The following is a 16,655-nucleotide window of genomic DNA, read 5'->3' on the forward strand; positions in this document are numbered from 1 at the left end:
TACATATACCCAGTAACGTACTTGTACGTACGGATGCTTACACTACTTTAGAAACCTCACAAACGTTACCTTTATTATGATACCAAGATTATTCAAATAGACCCTGTAGTTGCAGAAATACACTCACATTTCTTTTGGGTCATTTTCAAGCAGGGGCCTGAGCCAGAGGCCTAGGGTTCAAGAGGATAATGTGTTGATTCGTTTTAGAGGTGCTGGGGAGAAAGCAAATTTCCTCAAACTATCCCTATAAGTCTACACAAAAACAAAGATCATGGTACATATTTGTGGATTGTCTTCTGTGAATTACAATTATTATATCTTCAGATCTGCTGCAGTACAAATTGGACATAAATCTCCAAACAAACAGGAGGGAAGTTACAAACGTCACCAGGCCCACAAACCCACATGTGGAAGTGATCCACAAATGCGCAAATATCATTCCACATGTACACATGGATGCACAAATGTGTAGACATCACTTTACATGTAAACCTATTGCTATGTGGAATTAAAATACATATTCACAGAGTGTGGATGTGACTTTACACAACACAAATACAAAAACACATGTTTGTGGATAGTGAAATATTTGTAGATCATGGTATAAATTTGTGGATTGTCTTCTGTGGATTACAACTATTAAATTCCAATAAAAACGCCCATAGATAACAGATTTTTCAAACCCGTGCATGACGTTAGGTGAATCCGGTGTAGGCCTATATGTGTAAAGACAGCACTAAATATTATCTGGCCAATTGACCATTTTAGACCTAAAAGGACCAAATGAACATCTCAAAGTCTTTTCAATACACCTTTCATACTTCAAATAGACCATTGTTTATACTGTAATGAGATTTACTACTGTATCAAATAGAAAATTAGGTTTTAGTGGAAGAAATATTTCTAGTCCTGCTGTTTATCTACTTTCACGAGCACGACTCGATACCATTATTAGTTATGAGTACGTTACAGGGACTGGAGAATTTTTCCATTTTGATTCATTTCTAATTTACAGTGTGATAAGGCTTTGTTCAGTTCCTCATACGATTACATCCCTCATAACAGTGATTTTCCCAAAAGCTTTTCTCCACTTAATAACAAAAGCGAGAGACCATATGAAAATGCCACAATAACAAAGGATGTGGGAACAAAATACCTGGCAGCACAGAAGAGGTTCATCAAAAAAAAAAAAAAGGCAGATGGAAAAAGAAGTTGGCTGTCTGTCACCTGGCAAAAAGAGGAGGCGGTTTAATAACTCTGAACAAAGCCGTTCTCTCTAGCAAGTCAAACCTTTAATTACAAAACACGATAGGAGACCAAGGCTACCCAATATTGCCTCGGCAACCTTGATACAAATCATACAAAGCAAATGAAGCGTTTAAAAACGAGTGGAGAGGAGCAACAGTTTTGCAGCACAACTCGGCAGTGAGAGAGAACCAATAACACAAGAGGGAGAGGAGTGAAGCTGAGAGGAGACGGACGGCGAGCTGCCCAAGAAACAGGCGCATGAAAATTGATGGAGTCTGGAGAAGCAATTGATAGTTAGAGGACAGGAAGCAGGCTGTAAGGCAATTATCACTATCTCTGCCATTTGATTTAAGACCGTCTGAGTGTGTAATACTGTGAATTAATCACATCTAGGATAGGTACATCAGGAGCCCATTTCTGCCTTAAATTTCAATGATTCTTCTCCATTGCAGTTAAATGTACTTGAGAGATATTCTAATTAGTGCAGCATATTAATTTCCACTTACTCAGGGTAGAAATATTCTGTATGTGTTTGTGTGTGTGTAGGAGAGAGGACAGAAGGCGAAGCTTGATGAGACAGTTACCTTATATGAATGCATAGTGTACGAGCCAGCTTAATCATCATAAGCAAAGCTCCTGACAAATATCAACAGAAAGGCACGATGCTATGTAAACCCACACAAACTTCCACATATTTAGACTAACATAGGAACAAATAAATAGACACGTGTAAACAAAAAGTGCGCATTAACACCAGCAAGTCCTTCCACACATACAGGGCATGCATACATGTGCATACATACAAACAATAATGTGCCACCCACGAAGCTGCAGTGTGGGGAAGACGCCGCTCCGGCTATTGTTCCAAGAAGAACATCTGCATGAATAACATTAGATGTAATCATGTAATATTGTTCTTAGTCTACAAATGTTTACAAAGGAAATGGCAAACAGTATGTTGTTTAGTAATCCAGGCTGCAGGTGGCTTATAATGAATATTCCGATATGTTACACACAGCAGGGCATCACTATCACTGAAATGCATTTATGAAGAACTGTCGTGATTGACCTGCAAGTTCATTTTAAGGAGCTGTGATGCATCAGTAATATATGTTCGGGGAAGATCGTTTGTGCCCCCTAATGGCAAGATTCATTCTTGTAAACAGTGTTTTTGTGGGCTGAAATAAATCTTGTGAGAGTTATCCTAGATACGATGTACAGCTCTTTGCCCAAGAAGGAATTAATTGTCTGTATCTATATTTGACTCATGTACTGTACGGCATACAGAGAAGCCATCTGTCTTGCATTTTTGCCGCTGTAACCCAAGACAGTGGGAACAACACAATGGTACATTCATCAAATTGCAGCAGTAGACAGGCCAACAGTGCCATAATGGCTTTCTCCATGCCAATTTTGATAAACATATGATCTAATTTAAATATTAGCACTTGCTTATCCACTGTTATTCAATGACTGATTTATGCTCATTAAACCTGCAGTAGGCAGAATGTTTTTGGCATCATTGGGCAAAAAATCTTTAAAGCTGAAGTAGGCGATATTGGAGCATATATGATTAAAAAAAGTAATTTTTATAAAACGGTCGCTATATCCTGACAGTAGTACATGAAACAGGTAACCTGAAAAAAATCCTGTGCCTCTGTGTCCTCCGGTGCTTCTAACGGCATCTGCAAGATTTCACTTACCGGAGGAAAACTACCAGTCAGAGCTGATCTGAGGTCTGCTGTCCAGCTGCCGTCTATGATAGCCGGCTGTCAATCACTTGCGAACGCCGATCAAACGGTCAAACTAGGCAGCGCTGATCAAATATGAATCAGTATTATGTGACGTTAATGCCTATTTCTCGCCTTAAATGTTTTCAGAATCATCTTTTAGTGTACTGTTTAGCTGTAAAATGAGAAAGTTTGTGATGCCGCCACCATTATGAAATCTGGTGAAGGAACGCCAAGTTCCGGTCACATGACCGGAGCACAGCCAATAGGAACGCTTTCTCAATAAAATGACCCGTGATTGGTCAAAATCTCCCGTCACGGGCTAGATTTTCTAAAGCCTGAAAACCGAGCCAAGAGGAGGTGCACATGTCTAGTTTTCTCTCAGAACACGTGAATCACAATATGCTGAAAGGTTATTATGGATTTTTGCCCAATGATGCCAAAAATATTCTGCCTACTGCCACTTTAATAACCTTTCAGCATATAAGTGTTCTGAGAGATAACTAGACTTCTGCACCTCTTCATGGCTCTGTTTGCAGGCTTTAGAAAATCTAGCCTGTGACGGGAGTCTTTGGCCAATCACAGGTCATTTCAGAGAGAAAGAGAGCATTCCTATTGGCTGTTCATTCAATGGAGGCAGCTGTCAATCACTCGCTAACTCCGATCAAACGGTCAAACTAGGCAGCGCTGATCAAATATGAATCAATATTCTGTTACTGGAATGCCTTTATCTCACCTCAAATGTCTTCAGAAACATCTTGTAGTGTACTGTTTAGCTGTAAAATTAGAAAGTTTGCTCCAGTTGGTATTTCCTCAACTGATTTCAACATGGCTGTCAGGTCACAAACTTTCTAATTTTACAGCTAAACAGTACACTACAAGATGTTTCTGAAGACATTTGAGGCGAGAAATAAGCATTACAGTAACAGAATATTGATTCATATTTGATCAACGCTGCCTAGTTTGAGTTTTTGATCGCAGCTCGCGAGTGATTGACAGCTGCTCATAGATGGCAGACTCCAGATCAGCTCTGATTGGTTGTTTTCCTTCAGTCTGTGAAATCTTGCAGATGACATTAGGCGCACCGTAGGACACCGAGGCACATGATTCTTTTCCGATTACATGTCTCATGCACTACTGTCAGGATATAGTGTTTTATAAAAATGACTTTTTTAATCATATTTGCTCCATTTCTACCCACTGCAGCTTTAATGAATAGGCTACCGTTGAACTTATTGTACATCTAAAACCCTTTTCCCTCTAAACAGATTTACAGGATGTTATAAACTGTTTTTTTATGTTCAACAATCAACATTAGGAAAATGCCTTTACCAAAAATGTCTCTATAATATCTTTGTGACTAACTTCTTCTATATCATTAATTACTCTTGTGATCAAAAGTACTGTTATTAGTTCCTCTTGCAAAACCAAGACGATATATCTCTTGCTTTTATAGAATACATTTTTACCTCAAAATACCTCTCCAGAGTCAGTTTTAACTGAGATGAGACAATCCTCTCAACATGCTGTAGTTTTTTCCTTCGCTGTCAAACTGCATCAGTCCTACAGAACAACAAGGCTGCCCTCTGGTGGTGTTGAAGAAGAATGACTACTAATATTACAGGTCTGAGAAATAGCTACATTAGACAGTGGACCTGTTTTACTGTCCGTTATACACATTTACCACCTCATAACCTGTAGTCCTGGGCCATTACTCTGCCAGTAGCCGGGTCTGAGAGTAAAATGAACTGCCTGTCGTATATTTTGGCGACCATATAACATCACTGGTGAGGGTATGGGTTAAAAAGATCTGCCTTCAGAACAGCTTTATTTTCTGCAAAGTGAAAAGAGAGGCCAAATAGGTCTGCAGTCTCCAGTTCAATCTTGTATCTCAGCATAAATCATTTGTGATTTGGGGAATAAAATGCAGGATTTATGATGACATGCACTCAAAATGAGCCTTCATAAAACTTCAATCTCACCAAATTCATTTAAAATTTCACTTAATTTGCGAATGCTGCATAGACCCGAATGACCAAATGTGAAATACAATCCCAATGAAGCTCCACTGAGTTGAAGGTAACAAAGGCCAAAAACCACCATCAAAATACTTAATCTTGATATACCATTGATTTTATTTATGATTTAAATTCCCCTCTTTCATTTAAAGTTTTGCAATTTAAAAAAAAAAAATTCTTCTTCCTAAATTCACAAAGTTTCTTGGATCACATGACTGACGTGAATATAATCTCACAACGCTGAGGTCATTTCAACGTGGGGAATTCATACCACATAAATTCATACAGACGAGTTTCAGAGTAAAATATTTAAATGTTATGAATTCAGTGCCATTTAAACTAGGGCTGAGCAATTTTGAAAAAATATCCAATTACGATTATTTTTGACTGATATTGTAATTGCAATATGATTTCTGATATTAGAGGGAATGATCATTTTTACACAATTACTCTCATTTTCATTGCAAAACATTGAAATGATTATGGTGTGATTTTTGCGGTGATCTCTATCCAACAAAGATGTTTTCTTAAGTCTATATGATGTGTAGGCCAGGACATCTCTGCAGCACAATATTTAATTTTAAAAAAATGGTATTTTGACACACATTTCGCCTTTCAAAAATATTGCGCCTCCTGCGATTTGAAAATTGCTGTAAGCCATATTGCGATTTTGATAAAAATTTTGATTAATTGTGCCGCCCTAATTTAAACTCCCAACATCCAGCAGTGGTTAAACTTTGAGGTTTTCAGTTGCTAATAAGAGTCAAATTATTATGCTGATCAAATATGAATCAATATTCTGTTACTATAATGCCATGAGAAATAGGCATTACAGTAACAGAATATTGATTCATATTTGATCAGCACTGCCTAGTTTGACCGTTTGGAGTTCACAAGTGATTGACAGCTGCCTCCGTTGAATGAACAGCCATTGGGAACGCTCTCTCTCTCTGAAATGACCTGTGATTAACCAAAGTCTCCCGTCACGGGCTGGATTTTCTAAAGCCTGAAAACAGAGCCATGAGGAGGTGCAGAAGTCTAGTTTTCTCTCAGAACACTTGAATTACAATATGCTTAAAGGTTATTATGGATTTTTTGCTCAATGATGCCAAAAATAATCTGCCTGCTTCCACTTTAACCTGTGAAAAAATAAAAAAGGAGAATTTGAAGTTACTGTAACACTTTATTTTCTTAAATACAACAGAATATTAGTACAGTCAGTCACACATAGTTTTTTTTTTTTTTTTAGAGGCAGAAGACATTCTGGTCCCTCTCACCCTGCTTTCATAAATGGAAACCTTGGGTGGCATCAGAGGCTACGTTTACACACATATTCACTTATACAGTAAAGAGTGCTGCTAGCCGTATTCCAGTTCAAATCTTAGGCAGGTTTCATTGGCATGCAACTTTGATAATCTGTGGCAGAGTATCACGTTGCGACAATCTATTTAGCAAAAAAATACTTGCTGCTCCCTTCCTGATTGAACAAAGCCAGGTTATCTCCAACACATGGGAAAGAAAGTATTGATATTTTTGGTTCTTTTGGTGGTCGGGACAATAAATTCATGTCACAGACGGGCCTGGTGAGAGACTTACAGGCTTCATTTGCCAAATTGGAAATCATCAGCCTGTGATGAAGCCTTTCGATGAAGCATTAGACCACATGTACAAAATTAGCCCCTGTGCATGAGCCTCAATGTTGTTGCCAACCGATTTATAACCATGCACAACAAGGGGAGGTGCCTTGCACAGGTTTCTCCGGGTAATTAATGAAAACAAAACGCCAACACAAAACCAGAATAACCACATTAACAGCAGATACCTCCATGCATGTAAACATAGCCAGTGTTGTCAGCTACAGTATATACAGTGTTGATTTCAGGCAGTGCATGATGAGACCAGGTCGGTAACGCCAAAGTCGACAGTTAGAGGAAGGTTCATATTTAGGGGCGTTGAGGTTAAATCTCACCGGTAACGTTCGCAGTCAGGTCAAGACATCATTTGAATCAACTTCTGTCTCTGAATTCATCTCTCAGTAGTACCATCACTGAAGCAATAACAGATTCATTGGCACATTAAACACCATCGTGAACAGAGAGTGCTGTAATGAATATAGATCATTTCTGACATTTAAAGATTTTGTGAGGTAAAAATCTAAGCAACATTATCAGTGAGCCATATCTGTGTGATATAACAAAAGTCATGAAACTAAGAGGAAAAAAAACACTCTTCAGTGTAACAGCGCAGCGGTATGAAATTATGTATTCATAGCCGTTTAAAAGTCTGATAGGCAGCAGGACACCGAACACAACGGGCGCTCTGAACGGATGCATCAGAACAGGAATGTGCTGTATTCCACCAGAGAAACGATGCATTCAGCTCGGAGTGCTGTTAGGTGGAGAGAGAAAATGGGATGCAAACAACTTTCTAGAGAAATACAGCTTATTTACAGGGTAGGAAAGAAGTGCAAGGCTAAGCTTTCATAGACATTCACACACTTAATATCCACAGTATATACCAAAAAAGACATGCATAGAGGCACGTACATATTCATCATACAAAAACGAAAACATACCAAAAGCAGAACACCAGTCAGACGCGGCTTTTGTGTCTCAAATCTGATCAATGAAAACAATGAGCGCAAAAGCTTTGACATCATGGGATGTGAAAAAGGCAAAAGCTGAAGTTTCCAGCCCTTTGAATAAAAAAAGATTAACATTGTCACAACAACAAAGAGACATCAGTAATCTTTCCATCCATCTCTTAGCCAATACTGAGTGCCAGCCTCATTTTAAACATAATAATTCAACAGAATGTTATCACCCGAAGAAAGAAGATCGCCTTCTTTTTTTATTTTTTTTTAATAAGAGGTACGATATTTGGTTTTCAAATTGGGTTCTCAACTTTCCCAGAATGTGTTAAAATATTAGTGTGGCACAATGTTAGCGCCTTGATAAATAAATAAAAAAAAAATCCCTGCTTTGATCCCTAAAGAGAGGGACATAATTAACGTGTCAAAACCAGAAATTTAAATTTGGATTGGAATTGGTATCTGACTGAAATATACAAAGTGTTGTATATTAATAAATAAAACAAATGCTTGCATGATTTGAAATGCTAAAATTTGATTAAGACAGTCAGATTATTCTTAATACCACTGGGTAAAAGGCATCTTAAGAAACGAGTCTCTTCATTTTTCTGCTCACCTTGACACAAAGTGTATTTTTGTACGGTGAAGTAAAACCACATTTTTTAAGACGATGACTAAAAACGGATTAAAAACAGAGCAGAGTCGAGATGCAGGGACTCTTTGCAGTGCTTAAGTTCTACCTGTATCGCTACAGACAAATTACAAGATTCCCTTTTCTTCATTGTAAGTCACAAAAACACACCCTTAATCACGTTTTTTTTTTAGCTCACTGTTTGGCAGATCACATAGAGAAGAAATAATGAAAAGTCACTATCACAAACCGATAACTTTCATTGACAAAAAACATTTGAATTATTTCAATGAATGGTCAATACAGAGTAAAATAAATAAGACTTTCTTTTTTTTTTTCTTTTTTTTTTTACTCAACTCTTACTCCTGCTTCTCGTGCAGAGAAGCACGGACACGATTGCGCACGTAAAAAGCGGTAAGAGCACTGCAGCAGGCAGTGAAGATGAAGAGCGCGACGGCGTCGTGCGCGAGGTCGCCGTGGAGGCGCTCGTAGAAGGGACGGCGCTCCATGAAGTCTGTTTTCAGCGCTTCGACCTGCATCAGGGTGCACACCACCACGAATATGTGGAAGATCTGGTGGCCCTGCCCGATGAAGTCACACTTCCCAGGGAACAAGCTCTCTGGGTGCGGGCAGCAGAAGAAATAGGCGCTGATTAGGAAAAAGAGCACGTGGTAGAAGTGGTACGCCACGACTGGGTCGGAGCAGCCCTCCTGGTAGCAGCTGTAGATGCGGTGGACCACGGGGCTTATGTCTAAACAGTAAGCCAAGGCTGAGGGCACCACCTGGCAGAGCTTGATGGCGAACTTTGGCAGCTCGTGGCTCGCATATTTACCGTAGCAGCACCCGAAGCAAGTGAGCCAGGCCAAGAATGCCGCAGCGGGTAAAAAGACCCCTTGCACTCTAGTGTGCCAATCTTTCTCGATGGCATAGTAGTAGTGCGCCAGGGCGCTGCCGTACTGGTAGACCGCGACCCCCACGTAGTCGAGGAAGTAGAAGCTGTAGTAGGAGAGCTCGGACTTGGCAGAGAGGAGGTGAGCGAGAGCGCTGAAGGAGAGGTAGGTGAAGGCTGACAGGAGGAGGATGAAGAGGGGCTGAGCGTGAGGGTCTCGCAAAAAGTCCACCGTCTCCGAGATCTCCTGCCACTTCACCAAGATGATGAAGGCGGCCAGCAGGTGGGTCCACACATTGAGGCTCTCGTTGTGCCTCTGGAAGAGGGTGAGGAAGTAGTAGCGCCAGCTTTGGTCCGGCTGCCGGTAGCCGGTGAGGATGTGGCGCTCGCGGAACACCCAGGGAACGTCGGACACCTTCACAGTGCAAGGCAGCGTGGGGAAGGCCGACTCCAGCAGCTGAGGGATCTGACGCAGCTGCTGCGCGTTGATAAACAGCCGACCGATCTGCTCCATCACCACCGTTGCCATGGCAAACTGGAGGCCAGAGGGGAGGGAGTGTGGGGGCGGGGGGGAGAATGAGCGAACAGTCAGTTAGTCAATATCTGTCTGGCTTTGAGCTACTGTCGTCTCCAGGCCTGTTTGTGTGCATCTGCACGTGTGTGAGTTCCTGCATTACTACTACTACTACTACCACAAAGCAAAGAGTAGTGGATTAGTAGTTTGGTCAATGAACAGACAAATAATCAGTGAATCATTTATTCAGTTATCAAGCAAAAACATCAAATAGTGTCTGGTTCTAGAGTTTGCTGGTTTTCGCTTTTATATGATTCTAAATTGATTCTATTTTATTTTTGTACAGTTGTTCGAACAAAACAAGTCATTTGAAGGTGTCACTTGTGACTCTGGGAGCATTTTTACTGTTTTCTTTATTATTATTATTATTAATTAATTATTCCAAAAGTAATCAGCACATTAACTGATCTTAAAATAATGTCCAAAGATTATTAATTAAACATTAACTGTAGGTGCAGCGCAGCCAGGCTGCTCCTGTCTGTACCTTTAACTCACAAACACTTACTTATGTCAGTTTTTTCAATACCATAGATCAGCAAATGTACACGGTATGATAACTGTCGACTTTCACACCACGGTATACCTTGATACCAGCATACTGTTTTAACGCTAGTATTCTCTCTCTTTTTAGCTCCGTTTTGGTCTCTACCAACTCAGGAGAAAAATATCTCTCTTTAGCTGAAACGCTCCGCTTTGTTCACCAGTTAGTCGCTAACTGTGTCTGCTGGGCAGGTAGTGGTTTATTGCTGAAAGCAGCTGCCTGCTGCAGCTGGAATGGAGGTTGATGAAAGTGGAGTTACGTGCCAGAGAACCAAAAGAATAAGCCATAGATAGACTAAAAGGCTCCATAGAGATTAATTGCAGTGTTGAGTGATAATCCTGTGCGCTTGACCCCATTCATATCAGTCATTTTGGCCCATTGTACAATAACGTATCGATCAGTGCAGCTTTAAGTGTTTTCATTTGAATAAGTGAATTAGCCTGATGTTTTATGATTGATCATACATCATGGATTCTTCTCAAATTGTTGGATATGAGTATTATTAGTGGTGGCAGTAGTTGTGTTTGTTAGGCCGACCGTCTGATTGGAGTCTCTGAAGGTGTCCCCAAGCCTTTAATCCGCTCTACAACATAACGCATCACTCTGAAGGACTGTTGCACACCGCAGGATCCCCTCAGGTGCAATAAAGCTCTGACCTTAGCCGACCTTTTGTGGTCATAAATTCTGCCAATGACGCCTTCTTTTTTCAATTCTCAGTATTGGCGATTACTTCCTGAAAAGTGTAGAACTGGACACAGTGTCAATATTTGTTAAAGTATCTATATTTAAGAGGTGTAGGAAGGATTTGAGAATAGTTTTTAATGCAAAACAGAGTGGATGGTGATGCGATAATCAAAAAAAATATATATATATATTAATGGATAAAATAACCTAACAGTAGGGCTGTGTATTGGCAAGAATCTGGCGAGACGATACGATAAAGGGGTTATGATTCAATATATTGCGATACATTGCAATACTTTAAGCAAGGTGATACATTTTTACATCAGAAAGAAAACTGTCATAGTATAAATAACACCCCCCCATATGCATAAAATCGGAGTAAAAAAGTTATTTTTATGCAATCAGAGCAGCGGGATCTGCATTTGCATTCATCAAAGTCCCTGCATCATCCCACATCAGAGCCCTACTTTGAGAGGGCACACACACTGAGAGGGTGCATCTCTTTGCAAATGAAATAAAGTGTTGCCTGAGTTCATCTTTGCATGTAAACTATTAATTAAAAATCAATACAGTGTTTTTGAGAATCGATACAGTATCACATAATATAACATTGCAATATTCTGTATTTATGTACACCCCTACCTGACAGGTGTCTGTTTTTGGCTAATCCAGTTTAAGACACCCAGAGTTGTTAAAGGTAAGTATTATAATATAAATGGTAGAAGACAGTTGACAAAAGGCCTGACTTTTGCTTCAAAGCCATTTCCATTCAAAGAGTTGCAAAATTATAACACTGGAAAATGACTGGGACCTGACCTGTTGATGATCTGGATGCATGTGTGTTGCAACAAACAAAGGCCTAAAGATTTAGTAGGCTAGTAAGCTGAACTACAGTATATAGCCTACACAGGGGAGAACATTTTCCAAGGACCCCCTCATAATCGTAACACCGATTATGCTTACTACCATCTGTACTCTTGGATAGCATTGGAACTACTTGTATTCCGAAACTTTCCAACCTAGATACTACAGACCTGTTTCATATGATAAACAGAAAACACATTTCAATCTATATCATGTGAAGATAAGATGAGATAATCCTTTATTAGTCTCACAGTGGGGAATTTTGGAACGTTATTGAATGTTAATATTTTATTCAAACTACATTTGGACTCAGCTTGACAGCATTTATAGCCTACACTTCAAATAACTGATCTTAAAGCTTTCAGCAAGACTGTCATAGTCCTACTAAATCACTTAAAGGTGCAGTATGTAAGATTTGGCGGCATCTAGCAGTGAGGTTGCAGATTGAAACCACTGAAACTTCTCCCGTGTGCCAAGCGAGTTTGAGAACTACGGTGGCTGACGCAGAAACATGAAAAACGCAGATGGCCCTATCTAGAGCCAGTGTCTGGTTTGTCCGTTCTCGACTACTGTAGAAATATGGCGGGCGGCTCTGTGATGAGTACTCACTCCGTATGTAGATATAAACGGCTCATTCTGAGGTAATGAAAACACCATGATTCTTATTTTCAGGTGATTATACACTAAAGAAAACATACTTAATAATATCATATTCATTTCTGCCAATAGATCCCCCAAAATGTTACACTCTGTTCCTTTAAAGGTCTCATATCATGCTAATTTTCAGGTTCATACTTGTATTTTGTGTTTCTACTAGAACATGTTTACATGCTGTAATGTTCAAAAAACCCTTTACTTTCCTCATACTGTCTGCCAGAATATACCTGTATTTACCCTCTGTCTGAAACGCTCCGTTTCAGCGCATTGCAACGGAATTGCAACGGAATTGCGTTGCTAAGCAACAGTTTGGGTCCATGTTTACTACCTGTCAGCTGATGTTATTTACATACACTGCAACAGGAAAATAAACTGTGACACATTTAGAATGTTTATGTTTAAAACCGTGTAATGATCTATATATTTTATATTTGTGACATCACAAATGGACAGAAATCCTAACGCCTTGTTTCAAACGCACAATTAATGAATACCGGCTGTGTGTATTTCTCCGTATATTGAGCGTTTTGATAGTTTAACAGTATTTATAAAGCACTTAAACCTCCTTTATAATATAAAAAGACATGAAAATCTCACTTTTTACAATATGGGACCTTTAAAACTCACCAGTCTAAAGCTGACTTTCAGTAAAGTGCTTCAATTTAAAAAAAATAATAATGAACTTTGTGTCACAATCATATCAGAGTTTCTATTGGCCCATAGCTAATGTGGGTGGGAGTAGTGAACACACTATGCTTCTTTTATTGGTGGAAATGGTCCCCATCTGTAGATATACACTTTTTCATGATATAGCACCACTTTATAATTTATAGCTAATTATTTCACGGTCCCCACTTTGAGAATCACTGGCCTACACTCCATCCTCCTGAATGTCTCACTAGTAGAGGTCAATTTTTGATAAGATTTAGGGGAACCGATTATGGAGTAGCTTTTCACATCTATCAATAAACTGTTCATCTGTCAAATGTTTCAAAAGTCGCTTAAAAGGACATTTAATTGCTGTCTTGTAATTGCTTTTCCCCCATGTTGTCCATGTATCTGTTTTTATGTTTTTTTATTTTTTTCCCACTCACAATGTTGTTTGAAGAAGTCTTTATAGATATTTAAATAAATATCCTCCTCACAAACACTTACCATACACTTCCACGCAACACACACACACTTACTGTATTGTTGTTATTATATAATCCTAATTGTTTGTTATCACTATTATGTAGTCATATTATTTCTTTATATTAATCTTGTCTCTAGGTGGAGGCTTCAGATAAACCCAGTGGGGTTTTTTTGCCTCTTCCTGCACTGTATATTATTCATTTATTTTGTTGTTATGTTGTATAGTCTTAAATTGTGCAAAACAAATAAACACACTGTACTTTTTGGTTTTTGGGGCTACAACTAATAATATGAGCGCCCTCTACCTATACTGGGACCAGGGGTTAAAATGCAGTTTTATGTGCCATCTCCAGATGTTTTGTGGCTCGTGTTGGCCTTCACTTGTTGAGGAGGCAGAGAGCAGAGATCAGGCTGTGTGGGATGAACACAGGCCGAGGTTCAGGGAGGAAAAGGCGTGGAGTGATGAATGGGAAGACATTACGTAACATAACCCCCCATCCGACGTCCACACCCTCCGTTTACAGCAAGGGCTGCGAAAGCCTTTCAAATATTTATGGGTGGAGAAAAAAGAAAAATGCTCGACTATATAAAGCAGGAAGGATGTTTCAAATATTGTATATGAATTAAAACACGGGGCCTATAATAATAATAATGGGCCTGTTGCAGTGAATTCCCACTGAAGCTGCACCTGATAGACGCGTCTGTTTTAATACAGACATACATTTGCATTTCGAGGCTTATTGCTCCATGTGCATCATAAACCTGTGTTGAATTAAGAAAGCACCGCTGCACATTCATGATTAACTGTCTGAGGCGCATCTTCTTGAACGCATTTCATCATTTTACCGAGAAAAAAAAAAAAATGGCATGGATTTTTCGAGATGAAATGAAGCAGACTAATGCAATAGACGTACCTGCAGATGGGAGAATCAATCCAGAGCCTTGAGTTTAGAGGTTGAATGGTTTAGAGCCGTGCAGGATGTAGAGAACATAGTTTGAAGAGGTGGAGAGAGACAGAGACGATGTAACCGTGACGGAGAGCAGCGCCTGGCGGCTCCTCGCTCTGCTCTGCTCTCACCGCGCAGCTGCTGCTTGGAGGAGGAGACAGGACCGGAGTGACGAGCTGGTCTGTCGGCCAATCAGCGAGCAGCGTGCTGTTCCTTCCTTCGGCCAACGACCAATCACAGCTGCCGCCTGGCCGATCAGCCCACCAGCTCTCCACTGAAATTCTTCCACTGAACTGTCTGAATGTATGGCACTCCCATGAGGCATTTCTACCACATGATTGTTTTTTTTTTTTTCAAACATGTATACCTTTTTATAGAAGTTACGTAATGTTACTAGTCTTATTGAACTAGAAGTTATTAATATATGATAACCTTATTTTTAACTCACTATAGGCTGTAGGCTCTATTTTAATATTAAACCTGCAATAGGCAGAACATTTTTGGCATCATTGGGTAAAAAAGTTCCATGATAACCTTTCAGCATATTGTAAATCAAGTGTTCTCAGAGTGGGTAGATTAGTAGGATAGCACTGCATCATATCATATAAGCATATCACATGTTTTCTTATGTAAGATTTATTACTAAACCTTTATTTAAAGGGACTGTTTGTAACTTCTTACAGGTATAAATCAATCCGGGTCGGTGTCCCATGCGCGCTCGCGTGTGGCTACGCTGTTCAGACTCAGACTCCAACACAAACTACACGGAAGCACCAAAACCGCAAAGTTCTATCTAATGAAGCCCGTCTTGCAAAACAGTGTTGGCCGCGGTCGGAGGACGCTGGGGAGACCGTAGCTTTGGTCTCCAGGGCCGGAGTCTCTGCTGTACTCTGCTCCTCTGCTCTTCTGCTCCTCCACACGCTTGCCTTCACTCAGTTCGCTCAACCTCACGTGCATGCGCGCACACTACACACTGCAGAAGAGTTAGTTTATCTCTTTAATCTAGTGAATGTACAGTGGACGTTTGTGCAGAAATAAATGCTGCAGCTCCTCCAGACCAACAGAGGTTTTCCTTGTCTTGTGAAGTGATGGGGCTCCGCAGCGAGAAACGTCATCGTCTCCGACCGGGTGCCGGTGTCTTCACTGTTCCCTCCGACCGCGGTCGGGAGCCTGGAGCAGGAAAAGCCTACACTAGGATCAGCAGTGATTCATGGAGAGACCTTCGTCTGGTCAGCTGACATTACTGCCAAACAGGTGAAATATAGAGTGATATTGTGGTTTTAGCTGATGTGTTGCCTCACTGTTTTGACGGATACTTGCTCACATTCACGAGCGCGAGCAACAGGACACTGACTTTCGTTGACTTAACAGCCACAGATGTAACTGTTTCAACCAATTTCTGATTCTTACAAACAGTCCCTTTAACCAGGTAAGTATCATTGAGATTAGAAAATCTCTATTTTAAGAGAGCCTTGGCTGAGACAGCAGCAACCGAGTGTTTCAAACAAAATAAACACAAACATAAATGTAAAACATGCAAACAAAACATACAGTATCTCAGATAACATACACACAAACATTTAAAACATATAACATTTAAACACATATAACAAAAATGCAGTATCAAGTAGCAGTTTGCAACATACACGCAAACATTAAAACCACAAGAAAACACACAGTATCCACTTCAGAGTAATGTGCCTATAGGAAGACAAATAGGAAGAAACAGATCTAGCCATCTAAAATGTAACTAGTAACTAAAAGTGTCAATTAAAAATAGTGGAGTAAGAAATACAATATTTCCATCTGAATTATCCCTCTGAGTATAGAGTAGAAGTATAAAGTAGCATGAAATGGACATACTCAAGTAAAGCACAAGTATGTCAAAGTTGTACTTAAGTACTTGAATAAATGTAGTTAAGCTTACATGGCATATCTCACCTGTATGTATCATGGTGTGTCTATTAGGCTGCTACATGAAAATAAAAGGGAAAAAGGTCAAATGGATTTAACAAAGGTTGAAGAGGAATTGCACATATAGTATTCTTTTCAACATGTATATTTTTTCCATAAACCTTGAGAACTATCTGAGATGCAACGCCTGTATATAATGAATTGGACAGTGACTCATGTGACACATACAAATTT

General features: G+C 39.7%; 1 protein-coding gene across 1 annotated transcript; it reads right to left on the reverse strand.

Annotated features, from left to right (window-relative positions):
• Positions 1 to 6,166: 6,166 nt before the first annotated feature.
• paqr7b (progestin and adipoQ receptor family member VII, b) lies at positions 6,167 to 14,698 on the reverse strand. The gene is made up of 2 exons (XM_037785813.1): positions 14,475 to 14,698; positions 6,167 to 9,641 (listed from the first exon to the last, which is right to left on the reverse strand). Exon 2 carries the CDS (start codon positions 9,633 to 9,635, stop codon positions 8,577 to 8,579), a length of 1,059 nt encoding a protein of 352 aa, XP_037641741.1. The 5' UTR covers positions 9,636 to 9,641; positions 14,475 to 14,698; the 3' UTR covers positions 6,167 to 8,576.
• Between the last annotated feature and the right edge of the window lie 1,957 nt (positions 14,699 to 16,655).

Source organism: Sebastes umbrosus, chromosome 11, assembly GCF_015220745.1.
Source record: "Sebastes umbrosus isolate fSebUmb1 chromosome 11, fSebUmb1.pri, whole genome shotgun sequence".
NCBI classification, from domain to species: Eukaryota; Metazoa; Chordata; class Actinopteri; order Perciformes; family Sebastidae; genus Sebastes; species Sebastes umbrosus.